The following is a 13,976-nucleotide window of genomic DNA, read 5'->3' as shown; positions in this document are numbered from 1 at the left end:
AAAAATCACCCGGGAAGCGCTTTCCGAGTTAAAGTGTTTGACATGCATTTATTTATTATTAATTGGCTATTAACCCTACACTGTTTACACGCACGGAGAAAATTTTATAGTAAATATTACTATGGTGTCGCACTAGCTGCGGACCATCAAGGAATTTCAAGTTAAAATACTATAATTATTGTTTTAAAAACGATTAAATAACGTAATTTTTACCATAAACATTGTAATTTAACTTAAAATTCCTCGATGGTCCGCAGCTAGTGCGACACCATAGTAATATTTACTATATAAAATTTTCTCCGTGCGGTGAGTAATTTCAACGTTTTTTTTAACGTTAATTAGGCTGCGTTCGGGGAGCGCGCTATCAGCGCTATTTGCTTATTCTATCCTTGTTTTATACCTGATGAGCGATAAAGATAGAATGATGCAATAGCGCTAATAGCGCGCTCCCCGAACGTAGCCATATGGAGTGTATTTTATATCCCAACATTATATTTCAATTTTCGTTGTTCTCTTTGCTAATTTACAATTAAATAAAAGTAGGTAATACTCTATTTATCTTCTAAATAAAAGTTGACAGTATTGTATTTATCTTGTAGATAAAGACAAGCGTAAAAGATAAGCGTTCTTCCTCAATTGTGAAACAATTTGTGCAGCATTCGATCGAAAGAAAAAGTTTTAATATCTATGAATTTAGAAGTTTTTGAGATTGGGGTGTATTTTATACGCGAATAGGATTAATAAATCGTTTTCCTTAACGTCGTTTAGTAAGAAGAAAAAAAAAATTTGCTTCTGCCGAAACCCGGGATTGAACCGGGGACATTTAGATCTTCAGTCTAACGCTCTCCCAACTGAGCTATTTCGGCTCGTGAGGAGGACATTCGTTGGCAGTCTGAAAAGGCACTCTTACAATATACGCAAGTCACGTATGATTCTATATATAAAGACATCGAGATATCATCAATTAATTGTACATACGTATTATTTAAAATTACAGTACATAATTGTGTAATTCTCATTTAATCTCTATTATAGCTTTTATTTATTTTCAAATATTTTTCGAAAAACGAATGAAATTTCTAAATAATCAATAAACTTTATACTGAATTTCTGTTGTCATATTTAGACGTTATGAGATTTCTCATCATTTAGAGTAAAATATTATAAAAATGAATATTTTTTATCGATGTAGATTTTTCCTCACTTTTTTTATTTGCACTTTCTTATCTTCTATGGTGTAAATTCTGCATAATTAAGACAGTTATTTACGAGGCAATATTAATCACTGGTATATTGATTAGTATCGGGGTCAGATTTATGTGTCGCAATCATCTTGAAATTTTCTCCAATTTTTTTTCCAATCTTATCCTTCGTATGTCAAGTGATTGACAGTAAACGCACGTTGCAAAAACGCGCATTCTATGAAATGCTAAGGTTACTTACCAAGAGCGGAAGGGAGGGAGAGCTGTTTTAATTCATGGTCGTGATTCGAGCGAAGGATCTGGAAGAAACCACTTACAGGGCCAAGGCGATATATGTTCCGACAATAAAATGCGTGGATAATAGAAGCACACGCACTAAAGAAAAGAGGAAAAAGTAAACCATTATATACTTATTATTAAATTCGTAGTGTCAAATTATACTCAATTTGAGTCAATTTTAACCATTCCCATAAGTCGCCAGTGTTCCCCTACTTAACATATGTCGTTAATTTAACTAAACCAATGAAGTTAAAATAACACTGTTTGGTGTTAAAATAATAAATTTCGACACGACGTGGTAATTAAAAATAACAAAATATTATTTAACTCAATGTATAGGTTTAAATTTCATTCGATAATATTTAACCGTATTTATTAAATATCTTCATCTTTTTTTATTATATATATGAAAATTAAAAAATAGATCTTGGATTCGCTCAGATATCTTGATATCTATACTTTTAACGAGTATATTTCCATCGGAAAACGTAATGGATTATTAAAAGAAACACTCTCTCATGGATAATTTTTCGTTACTCCACCAAATTAGATACTTCTTGATTCTTTTTGACCGAGATATGCGAAACGTTTGAATCTTGAATAATAACCCTGGTAACCATTCCTTTGCAATTCTGCTGTAAAACTGCACGAAAAGTCGTGCACTAACTTTCGGGCAGATAATGCGTTTTCTATTTCCAACTTTGACTATTTTTCTGTTGGCAGAAACTTGCTCTCGTCGTAGTGCAACAGAATTGTGGAAGATATGTGTATGCATTTACATATAGCAGAATAGTGCAAGAAATGTGGCAGATGCTTGCACAAATTGCAGTGCAACATAATCGCGCCAGATTTGTAGCAGCGCCTACTGCTACCCATAGAACACAAAATATTTTTAAAATATTTTTTAGATAGATTAAAATAATTTACAAAAATATTTTTTATATTTATAGCACCGCAGTGGTGTTGGGTAAGCCTTGCGTTGTATTGCTAGCGAAGATTGTCGCAAATGTCATGATTTTGCTTCGCGCTTCGCCGGAGGCCTGCTTATATTAGATCCCAACTGAAATTTACTTGCGAGTTAGTTTTACTATTATGCGCCGCCTAGCGGCATTGTTGCAAACTAGCACATACAGCAGAATTCAACAAGAATTACGGCAGATGCTTGCGTAAGAAGTAGAGCAGCAGAAATACAAATGATTTTGGCAGAAATAAACAAAACAAGGCAAATGAGAGCTCGTTTGCGACGATGGACGGGCGACAGTAATAAAATATTACAAATTCAACAAATTGAATAAAATATATATAATAAAGTAAACGTTTCGGTCTTTGGTTTGGACCCTCCTCAGTACATATAGCTGGTCGAGTGAAATGCAGTGGTCACAAGTAGTCAAAAATGCAGTTATTCCGCTCTCCGATTATGAGAGTGTGGATCTCGTATCTTCAACGTGACTATTACCTTAATTCCATAAAAAGAAATAAATTAAACAAATATATATAGTCATACCTTAAAAAGTGATCACAAGAGTTACCTGACAGTCAAATTGATAAGATATACGACACCATCTCTCCGCGTAATACAATAAGTCTGAATAAGTATTACGCGGCATTTTTTACTACTTGTGACCACTGCATTTCACTCAACCAGCTATATGTAGTGAGGAGGGTCCAAATCAAGGACCGAAACGTTTACTTTAATATATATATTTTATTCAATTTGTAATATTTTATTACTGTCGCCCGTCCATCGTCGCGAACGAGCTCTCATTTGCCTTGTTTTGTTTATTTATCGTTATTGAGAGCGTTATCTTTGTTATTTTGGCAGAATATACCGTACATCTGATTTGTCAATCAAACATTTTTCGAAATTCGTAACGCCAAAATGGACCGTATAGCCTACATCTCACAGCACGAAGCTATAACAGTTTCACAATTTCCACTTAACTTACAGTAATTATTTCTATAAATATTTATAACATAAATTAAAAACAACTTTAATAATATTGATGATAATTATTTACACTTTATTTTAAAATATTTATTATAATCTTTTAGATATTTTTATTTTTCGGACATTATAATATTTACAAAATATTCAACGTATATATTTTCAAAATATTTAAATCTTTTTTATAAATATTTTATAAATATTTTATAAATATTTTGTGCTGTCTGGGAGTTTAGCGCGCTCGGCTGTTCTTTTTCTGACGGGCAGATGCTTGCACGCTTTTTTCACATTTCTGTCACTCGGATCTATACGGCAAAAACAACAATTTAAGCGACATTATACACTTGTGAAATTTTGCTGCAAATATGTTTCAAGAGTCTAGCACACTCGACTGCTCTTTTTCTCACGGGCAGATGCTTGCACGTTCTTTTCACGTTTCTGCCGGTCGGATCTGTACGGCAAAAACAACAATTTAAGCGACATACACTTGTGAAATTTTGCTGCAAATATGTTTCAAGCGTCTAGCACACTCGACTGCTTTTTTTCTCACGGGTAGATGCTTGCACGTTCTTTTCACGTTTCTGCCGGTTGGATCTGTACTCAAAAGATACTTCCATATTGTTTTCACATTTCTGCTACATGTTTACTTTGAACAAATAGTATAAAATTTCACAGTAGCTTCTTACAGCAGACTACTGCAATAGTACAGTAAGTACTCGTTCAATCACAGATATTATGCACTTTTGTCGCAATTCTGGACTGATTTCTTGCGCACTTCTTTGGGACGCATCTGAACTAGCAAACTGGTTACCAGGGAAGTGCTATTTCAGAATAGTGTATTATTACGCACAGCGTGCGCAAGTAACATTGGAGTATCCGCTCGCTCGCTTCCTCGGTGTGTTGACAATTTAAACGTGGACAATTCAACGTGTTTCCTGTGACGTGCGACGAACAACAATCTGCGTAATCTTCCAGTATATAATCTTCCGTCGTTAAATCTAAAATCGATGAAGATTTATCCCGCCTTCGAATCCCCTTAAGCCGCTTATTTGTCACGCAGAAAGAATATTTCACGTATACATATTTCAACATGTCTATATTTTTATTTCTACATTATACGATAGCATATATCTTATTTGTTGAGATAAAAATGAATTCGTGCGCGACCCAGATGTCTTCTAGAAGCACCAATGCCAAGTCAACTCCGAATCCCGCGACGCGGAGAACTGCATAAATTTGCAAAGTTCGGGCAGAGTTTTGCGCTTGGCGAGTGCTGATGGGGCTCGCGTAAATAACGATCGCGCCTCATTTCGGAAAGGCAGAAAGAGCGATATATTCGCGGGACGTAGAACGGGAGAACGAGAGAAAAAGGGAGACGAGGACGCGGCGACGAGGCCGCGCCGCGCGTCCGCGACGCTCTTCCTGCCTCGGAACTTAATTTGTCGGTACGCGGGCGATCGGCACCGCGCCGTCGTGGCCGTCGGCGTCCCGCGTCAGTCGTGTTTCGTACGCCGAGCGGCCAAGTCGAGCGCACGTGGACGCAGTGGAAGTCGCGTGGAAGCGTGCGCGCGTCACCATCCATCCGCCCGTCGTCGTTAGGAAGGAAGAGGAAACGAAGGAAAAAATAAGGAAAACGGGGGCCGACGGCGACCAGGAAAACGGAGCGATGGCCAGCTTGAGGCAGACCCCGCTGACGTGCAGCGGCCACACGAGACCCGTGGTCCACCTCGCCTTCTCCGACGTCACCGAGTCCGGGTACTTCCTCATCTCGGCGTGCAAAGGTGAGACACGAGTTTTGCGCGAAACACGGGGGCGAGACCCCGATCGGCCTAGACCGATCGTCGTCGCGTCTCTCGCTCCGATTTCTTTTCCCCCTTCCTCCTTCCCTCCCGACTCCCGATCGGTTCGGCCGCACGTCCGATTCTCGATCGCCTTGGCCCGATTCTTTTCGGTCGCTCCCAAGGCTCCGCGAGGCTCTTCGAGGTTATATATGCGCGTACGCTCTCGACCTCGACGCCGCTTCGCGCGCGATCTCTTCCTGCCTGTCGCGACGCGACGGCAGCTCGATTCGCATCAGGAGATTGAACGGGATTAATTAAACCATTAACGTGCCCCGTGTGTGACGCACTGCAGCAAATGTAGTTTGATGAGTCATTATTATTAGTTGAGGTTAATCGAAGAGCTTTAAACGCTTTTATTTTCCACGATGTTCCACGCATATATAAGTCATATGCTTGATACATGAAAATTTTTGGATTATAAAATGATAAGCAATTTTGATTCTTTCCGAGCTTTAACTTCTCTAAATATTCTACAAAATAGATATTTTTGAAGCATAAAATGTATTGCGTAATATAATATTTGGTATAAAAACATTGCTTCTCTCTCAAAGATATATTAAGTTAAAATATTTGAAAAAACTAAAGCTTTGGAAAAGAGTATTGTTTACAATAAAATATGCTTTGAATATGTCCATCCTGTGAAATCATTTTTGCGAAAGCTGAAGCTTCGAAATAGTTAAAGGCCTAGTTTACATCGATCTCTTGATACGCGTATCAAATAGTATATTTGAACTGATCAGCCAATAATCAGACTTATTTACTAGTTATTTACTATTTAATACGCGTATCAAGTGATCGATGTAAACTAGGTCAATATTGCTTATTTCCTAATTCAGTGTGTTATCAATCATATTTTTGGAATTATTTGGAAATAAATCGACTTAAATGTCTTTTCATATTATACATACATATTTATCAATGACACATTTAGTTATTATAAATGATATTATGTGGATGAAATATTTAGGAGCGAATAATTTTTTTCAGATGGCAAACCTATGTTGCGGCAAGGCGACACTGGAGATTGGATCGGTACGTTTGAAGGACACAAAGGGGCAGTGTGGGGTGTAGCTTTAAATCCAGAGGCTACGCGAGCTGCGACTGGCGCAGCAGATTTTAATGCCAAAGTCTGGGACGCGATTAAAGGAGAGGAAGTCCATTCCTTTCAGCACAATCATATAGTTAAATCTGTCAATTTTAGTACCGATTCCAATCATCTGTGTACTGGCTCAAACGAGAAGATTGTACGCATTTATGATCTTAATAAACCAGAAGCAGCCCCACAGGTAAAATTATATAAACTGATAAACCGTTTGTTCTTTATCGAGGAACTTCCCGAACTGGTGGCACACTAGTACACAATAAGTTAGAGAGACAAGTATTTTTTTTCACTCTAACTTATCGCACCAATGTGTCAATCAGTTCAGGAACGTTTTTCGAAAAAGCACAGACGGGGAATGATATAAATACGATTTACAATAATTATCTGGGCTAATGTAAAATGTATCGATTTCTTTCTTTTTCAGATCTTCTCAGGTCACACCAGCGGTATTAGGCACGTCACTTTCTTCGACAATAACACCGCTTTAATTACCTGCGCAGATGACAAGACACTGAGGGTATGGGACAGAAATAGCGGGCAAGAAGTTAAGAGACTAGACTTCCCTGCGGTTCCAAGTTCCATGGAGGTGTCGAAAGATGGAAGCATTATTACTACCGCTCACTCTAACATTGTTACCTTTTGGGACAGCAAAGAGTACGTAACGTTTTTTCTCCTTGTTGTAACAGTTCTTCGAAGAGTCATTCTAGACGAAAGAAACCTTGGGTTTCTCCTAGTTTTGCTCCAATTTGAGAAGAGGATATAGGCTTTTTACCAAGCTACCCAGCATCCCATTATAAAATTATTAAATATTAAAATAATATTAAAACATTTTTATAATAATGAAGATTAACGCTGTTTTCATATGGAATTAATTGTTTCAATTTTTCAATTTGTCAGATTAACCAAGATAAAAGAATTTATGGCCCCGACTCAAGTCAATAGTGTCAGCTTGCATCCGGATTGTACTATTTTTGTGTGTGGTGGGGAGGACTTCAAAATGTACAAGTTTGACTATAGTACAGGGGCGGAAATAGGTAAAAATTTTTTATTTTCTGTAATTTAGCAATTTTAATCAAAAATAATCCTGACTGTATGTAAAATTTGAATTTACAGAATCTTTCAAGGGACACTTTGGGCCTGTACACTGCGTACGCTTTTCACCGGACGGTGAATTGTACGCTAGCGGATCCGAGGATGGTACCTTGAGACTGTGGCAGACCGTAGTCGGCAAAACCTACGGATTATGGCGTTGCGTGGAACAGCCGCCCACAATACAAGAAAATGTCGCCGTGGTTAATAATAAACAAGAAGTTCCTGCAAGTTAAACTTGAACCTCAATAAGACAAGAAAATCTCCAGATGTCTTTCCGAAAGCCTAAAAGCAGACCTCTCGGACCAAACTCGAGTGGATGAATATTCTGTAAATTAAAACGCGTCGAATATTTATTATTTGGGCCGCCGGAAATTCTTGTAAATAACTCATCCATCTAGACAGAGATCGCCCGCCTCCACCGTGGCCTTTATTCCAAAACTACAAGTGAGGACCAATTTCAGAGCTCGCGGAGGTGCGGGGGATACGGGATTGTTTGTATTACGAGGAGAAACAACAATGAAAAAGAAATATTAACATTTATTAACATTATACATGTCACGTTATTATAATACAAAATTAGGTAGAGATGTAACGAGAGAAAGAAAGACAAGTTCATAACGAACGTTGCATTTGTATTTCTTCCGAGCCGATACCGTTCATCATTCAAACACACGAAACGACATATCGATACGTGACGCTGACACGTACCACACAGCACACATGATATCGCGTGTCTATTTTGACATGCTTTGTAATCATTTCGATCTTAATTTCCGCGGTAACGTAATATCGCCATAATGTACAGCACGACAATCCAATACAAGCCGTTTGCTTGTACGCGCGTTTATCTACTGCGTTAGTCCTGGCAATGACAGGTGTTCTAATCTCCTTCTTTTGAAAAGATGTCAATATAATCTAATTACGTAAAAATTCAAATTGCTTCGAATATTATTCGAAACCGGAAAGTCACTTTCAACAATTTTTCTGTTTCGAATAATATTCAAAATTTATGTTATATTCTACATGATCCAATGTGTCTTGAAACCATCGCTACCTCCTAATTCAAGAAGTTCCATGTCCCGTTCGCGTGTCTTTCCGCTCTCTTTTATTTTTCGACGATGCGATCTCCTTCGGTGAACTACTTGCGTCTTATCATCTATATTTACACGCCGACAGGTACTCTTTCTTTTATCTTCCGTTAAGTATCTCCTGCGTCATGCGTATGTTTAAAACATGCTCACATGTCCCCCCTGTCTGTCCGCTGTATTTGTTTTTTTCCCTTTATAGTATTGAGCTTGAGCACGACTGACCGGTTATGAAATTTTGGGATCGCGTTTGTCGTACAGTCTCTCGAAGTAAAGGCAGTGCGTTTCCTGCGTACAATACGATAAATCAGTTAACAAAGAGTTATGAATTTTAAGTCTTCCCATCTCTTTCGGATTCAGCCGATGAATTGCGAAAGGTCGGGCAGTTTGAAGCCGTTGAATGAGGCTGGCGTCGGCGAACTTCTTATATTGTTCGTGTGTGGCGGGAAACCAGAGAAACCCGAGCCGCTAGGAGTGGTGAACTGTTGTAGCCTCGCGTTACTCTCCGAGGCTGCCAGCACGAAACCGCATTGGGCGGTGCACACGTCGTCCCGCAGAATCGCCTCTCGAGAAGCCTCTCGTAGAAGTTGATTGCAGTCCGTGACTCTCAGTGAGGCGCATTGCGTCTGCAAAAAGGAGAGACTTGTTTATAAGATCTAATTTCAAGATTATAGATTGTTGTATGTATACGAGTACATAAGTGTTGATTTGACACTTCTTTTTTTTCTATATGGACCGTAAAAAGATGAAGTTTCTTTGGTTCGAGTTGGAAACAGGAGGATTCGAGCTTTTATGCTTTTCTTTTCATTCAGAGAACATACTTACGCCTTCATTGGTGCAAACGCAACTAGTGCAAGGCGTAGGGAAGCCAGACTCGCCGACCGCGACGTTTCTTCCGCCGATCTGACAGCCGTGTCTGGTCTCTCGCCAGGCGGAGAAGTCCATGTGGGGCATGGAGCTGCACGGTACGCGCGGGTTCAAGAAATTACTGGGTAGGTCGAACGCCGCTCTCTGCATGTCCGTCTGGTGGTCCATGTTCTCACACATCACCTTGGACAGGGTAGTCTTGCGAATCTCCGCCATCTGATGCTCGGTAAAGCGAATGTTGGGATCGTCGGTCTCGTACCAGAAACGATCGCACTTCCTCGACTGTCTGAACTGAATGGCGATGATGCAGGCGAAGGTGGGCCCGACCAGGCCACCCTGAAGCGGTCGCTCGCTCATACCGCCCGGGAAGAGATCGATGTCGTCCACGGAAGCGTATATGCGTTTCATCCGAGCTATCACTTCCGGCGCCATTTCCCTGGACAGATCCTCGAACGTGGTGGCCTTCTTCAAGTTACAGAGCGCTCGGTAGTGATTGTACGACGGCAGTCCGTGATCGCGGGCCCGGTGAATGTTCAGGGCTATCAGATCCACGCCGGAGTGCGGGATACCGCGTTGCTCGAACAGGTGATTGGTCACCTCGCCGGTGATGAACTGATCCAACGTCTCCATCGGCGTGGCGACCAAGCCACATATCATCTCGTCGATCATGTTCTCCTGATAGAGCATGTCCGGATTGAAGAATCCGTCACGCAGCAAGATGGGCGGATCGATGTTCTGATAGTTGCGGTCCATGCGCGGCAAGTGCGGCCGCAGCAAGGAATGACCGATTCGGAAGGCCGCGGTGGCGAACTCATTGAGCACGCTGGGATTGCAGGTGGGCGAGTACTCCTTGTAGTAACCTTGGGGCAATAATTTGAGACCGTACAGACTGACGGCATTCCAGCCGAGAATCCTCGGCAGAAATTCGTTGTACGTGATGTGTTGCAGCATCGCGCTAATTATGCGTCGCGTCTCCTGGAACAATTTCTCGCCGTCCCAGTGAGGATTCACCTGTTTAAAAAAATTGTCATATTAACGAAGAAAAGATTGTTTTTATCTGGTTAGCGAGGTGTTAGCAATCCGCCGATTCGTAGTGTCAAATTATACTTAATTTTAATCATTTTTATACTATTTCTGTTAGGTCGCCACTGCTCTTACTCAATTAATATATCGTTAATTTAACTAAACCAATGGATTAAAATAATAAATAGTTAAAAATAACAAAAAATTATTTAACTCAAGATATTGATTTGAATTTTATCCTTTAATCTTTAATATTTAACAGTGATTATATGACGACAGAAAGTTTTTTTCCAATCCATATTTAAAAAAAAAAGAGAAGACTTACGTGCCGCAAACCTTCCATCACGCGATTGTGTTCGCGTATCCACATGGTATGCATAACTGCCAGGGCCGGTTGCTCCGAAGCGCGACCGTCACCGCCAATGAAGCAGTACCCCGATCGCGCCTTGCACTCCGGATGCGTCGGCGATTGCGGCAATAGGTCCCTGCCGCGATTCGGGTGCGTCGTGATGTTCATGCGGCCGTTGAAGCCGCGCAGGAGGTTGCAGATACACGAGTTCTCGCCGTAGACCACCGACGCGTCGAGGAAACCGGTATTCTGATTCACCTGCTCGCGCGGACCCAGATGCTGCTGGCCCGGCAACGATCTCATCGACGGGAAGCACATACGCGCGCCCGACGAGACGTTCACGGTGGGATAAAAGTGATCGCCCGGCGGCACGGGGAACGGATTGCACTCGGGATGGACGGTGTGCGGCGAGTCGCACGATCGGCAGCTGGGAATCGACTCCTGAAAGCCCTTGTGGATGGGTGTCATCGTCAAGTCGTGATCCAGGAATTGCGCGAACTGCATCACCATCAGCGTGTAGCGATTGTGCAAATTCGATATGTCGGGGTGGATCACGGTGGAGATCACTCGGGGGTTCGGCAACGCCGCGCCGGTAACGGAGGTGCTTCTCGGTTTGGAAACGCCGTCCTCGTAAGCGGGCGGCAACAGGCGAGCGAAGGTGGTCAGCGATTTACCAAGGCTGGGATTGCGCAGATTGTTGCAATGACCCGACAGGGTTCGGTAGGGCGTGGTTGGATCGCATCGGGAATCGTCCACGGGACAGTGGACCTCCTCGTGATTCGTCGGCTTGTGATGGTGATTCAGGAAACCGGAGATATCGACGTTCTGCAGCAGATCGGAGAATTCGTTCATGTTGGGAAAGCCCAGGACGTTCTCCGTGTTGTCGAAGATCTGTCGCCTCCTGCGCCGAAGACCGTGCACGCCATTTAGAATCTCATTCGTAGCCAATTCGTACATGATGGACGAGTTGGCGAGCAGCAGGGCGTCCTTGTTGGCTTTCGAGAAGCTGGCCGCGGTGCCGGCGGGTGATCGCGGGTCGGCGATTCTCTGCTCCAGCCAGGCGTTGTACTCCAACTGCTTCCGCTCGATTAGCTCCTCCTCGGCTCTCTTCACCGCGGCGGCGAGCACCTCGGGGCTGATCTCCGGCAGAAGCTGCACTGGCTCACCCGTGCTCGTGTTTATCGAGCTGTGCTGCATCATCGCAGGAAGTGGCAGCGGATCCTCGGTCCACGCCGCAACATTCAGGGACTCGTACTGCTCGCAGTTGATCCTGCTGTTCAGGTACTGGTCCTGTCGGATGAACACTCTCGGCTGGATCCTGCGGACGTTGGTGTTGGCGCATAGAATACTGGCGAGGGACACCTTCCTGATCTCGACCAGCTGCGTCGCCGTCAGTCCTGACGGAGGGATGTCGTTCTCGTACCAGAAGCGGTCGGAATTTCTCATCGTCACAAACTGCTTCTTGAGAAGACACTCGAACGTTGGACCCACAGCGACGCCCGTGGCCGGAGTCTCCAGGATACCGCCCACGAGAAGATCCACGTCCTCCACGTTCGCGTAAATCGTACTTAGCATCTGCGCGTGCTCGGATCGCATTACTCTCGCTAGATCCGTGAAGTTTTCGATCTGTATCAAAAGCGAATTGAAATAATTATTACAGCGATTGTATAGAGACATCGAAAATATCCCCGAAATAAGAACGATTTAAAAGGTTTTTTGATGATAAAATAAAAATTATTAATTTATTGATTACTGATTTATAGGCACATTTATAATTATTTTTGGATTATTAACTCACGAAATTTTATTTTATCGTTAAAAAATGTTATTTCAAATGCAAGTTTTCTTGAGAATTATTTTGAAATCTAATTCTATGTCATGCTATAAAAGTATCACTATATCTCTCTCTCTCTCGTGCTGACCTTTGTTCGCCATTTTTGGTTTCATAAATCTTCTTTCTAATTGTGCAATTAGACAATACAAAAGAGTACCATGTTTAATAATGTATCATTTGATTTATGATATTTATTTTACCATGACAACTTCTTATATTTTTATTTTAGGAAACTAAAAAATGTGTGAAAATGATGGCGGTTCTTCAGAGATAAAAAAAATCACGTTGCTACTACTTCTTTATAAAAAAAAGAATAATAATCGTAGAATTTATTTGTGGTATTGAGCTTACCTTAACACTCTCTCCCAAACAGTCAACCAGGAACTTGATGTATCCGGGCACTCCGTGATCTCGTGCAATATGCATGGACCAGGCGGCCGCGTCCGGCGCGGATTCGAGACCGATGGCATTAGCGGAAGTGATAACGTGACTCTCCAGGTCCCCAATTTTATCGGCACGCGTCCAAACGAGAGCGCGGAGAGCTGCCATCGCCACCGCGTGGTACGTGCCCGCTTTGTTGGACGAAGAGTAGCCAGCGTAGAAGCCGTTCGCGAGTGGTCTGAGCTCGTGATCGACCTCTGCGGCTTCCCGCAATATCGCCGGCACGTACTCGTTGAGGGTGACGTGCTGGAGCTGCGCGACGACGATGCGGCGCGCCTCCAAGAAGAGCTTCGCGTCGTCCCAGTGCACGTTCGCCTCCGCCAGTCTCTCCGCCACGCGATTATGCTCGCGCAGGAAGACCCGATGCAGGAGGCCGAGCGCGTCCCGATCGGTCCGGTTGCACAACTCGCAGGCGCTCAGGTCGACCTTGCCGTCGTCGTAGGTCCTGAGCAGATGCAGCTTGTCATCGGTGGCGCCGTAGATGCCGGAACCGTCCAAATACGCCGAGACACCGTTCATTTGCTCCCGCGTTTCGAATTGACAACCGTGCACCGTTAAACTCGGTACCGATCGCCAGTAACTCCTGCAGCCGAATCCTTCGTCGCGCATCTCGTAACACTCCGGATGCTGCTGCACGTTGGAGCAGCATTTATCCTCGGGACCCACGGAGTGTATGGTGGCAGCGATATCCTGCAGCACCAGCTCCGACCAGACGCCGGAGAGACTAGTCAAACCCTCGTGACTTCCCACCCTCGGGGAGGATGTCAGAATACGGGAGATGACATCGCTTGATGCGGGTAGACTGTGAGTGCCCACCGATTGACGCGGTCTTGAGATGCCTAATACAGACATATAAAAATACGAACTCGTTAGAGTTTAGAAACTTGGCATCTTCGCTTATTGTAATATTTTTTCT

General features: G+C 42.8%; 2 protein-coding genes and 1 non-coding gene across 5 annotated transcripts in view; 1 reads left to right on the top strand and 2 right to left on the bottom strand.

The window, feature by feature from the left end:
* Positions 1 to 793: 793 nt before the first annotated feature.
* On the bottom strand, positions 794 to 866 carry Trnaf-gaa. The gene has a single exon. It is a non-coding gene; the product is annotated as a tRNA-Phe (tRNA).
* A 4,040-nt stretch (positions 867 to 4,906) lies between these two features.
* On the top strand, positions 4,907 to 8,144 carry LOC112456171 (serine-threonine kinase receptor-associated protein). Of its 3 annotated transcripts, none has more exons than XM_025018550.1 (5): positions 4,907 to 5,207; positions 6,255 to 6,553; positions 6,794 to 7,023; positions 7,267 to 7,403; positions 7,483 to 8,144. In XM_025018550.1, the coding sequence occupies exons 1-5, from the start codon at positions 5,093 to 5,095 to the stop codon at positions 7,692 to 7,694; spliced, it is 993 nt and encodes a 330-aa protein (XP_024874318.1). In that variant the 5' UTR covers positions 4,907 to 5,092; the 3' UTR covers positions 7,695 to 8,144. The 3 variants fall into 3 exon arrangements, with proteins under 3 accessions (XP_024874318.1, XP_024874320.1, XP_024874319.1); XM_025018552.1 differs by lacking the exon at positions 4,907 to 5,207 and adding an exon at positions 5,429 to 5,564; XM_025018551.1 differs by lacking the exon at positions 4,907 to 5,207 and adding an exon at positions 5,524 to 5,595.
* Positions 8,145 to 8,505: 361 nt separating this feature from the next.
* The window catches only part of LOC112456170, a 28,713-nt gene continuing 23,242 nt past the window's right edge, over positions 8,506 to 13,976 (bottom strand). Inside the window, exons 5-8 of the mRNA XM_025018549.1 lie at positions 12,971 to 13,899; positions 10,762 to 12,411; positions 9,372 to 10,424; positions 8,506 to 9,172 (exon numbers count right to left, since the gene is read on the bottom strand). Coding sequence (XP_024874317.1) covers positions 8,903 to 9,172; positions 9,372 to 10,424; positions 10,762 to 12,411; positions 12,971 to 13,899 — 3,902 coding nt within the window. The 3' untranslated portion in view covers positions 8,506 to 8,902. The remainder of the gene's footprint in view (positions 9,173 to 9,371; positions 10,425 to 10,761; positions 12,412 to 12,970; positions 13,900 to 13,976) is intronic.

Source organism: Temnothorax curvispinosus, unplaced genomic scaffold (assembly GCF_003070985.1).
Source record: "Temnothorax curvispinosus isolate PA1 unplaced genomic scaffold, ASM307098v1 QBEX01006657.1, whole genome shotgun sequence".
Classification (NCBI taxonomy): Eukaryota; Metazoa; Arthropoda; class Insecta; order Hymenoptera; family Formicidae; genus Temnothorax; species Temnothorax curvispinosus.
The sequence above is the reverse complement of the archived record's forward strand: the minus strand, read 5'-3'. Positions and strand labels throughout refer to the sequence as shown.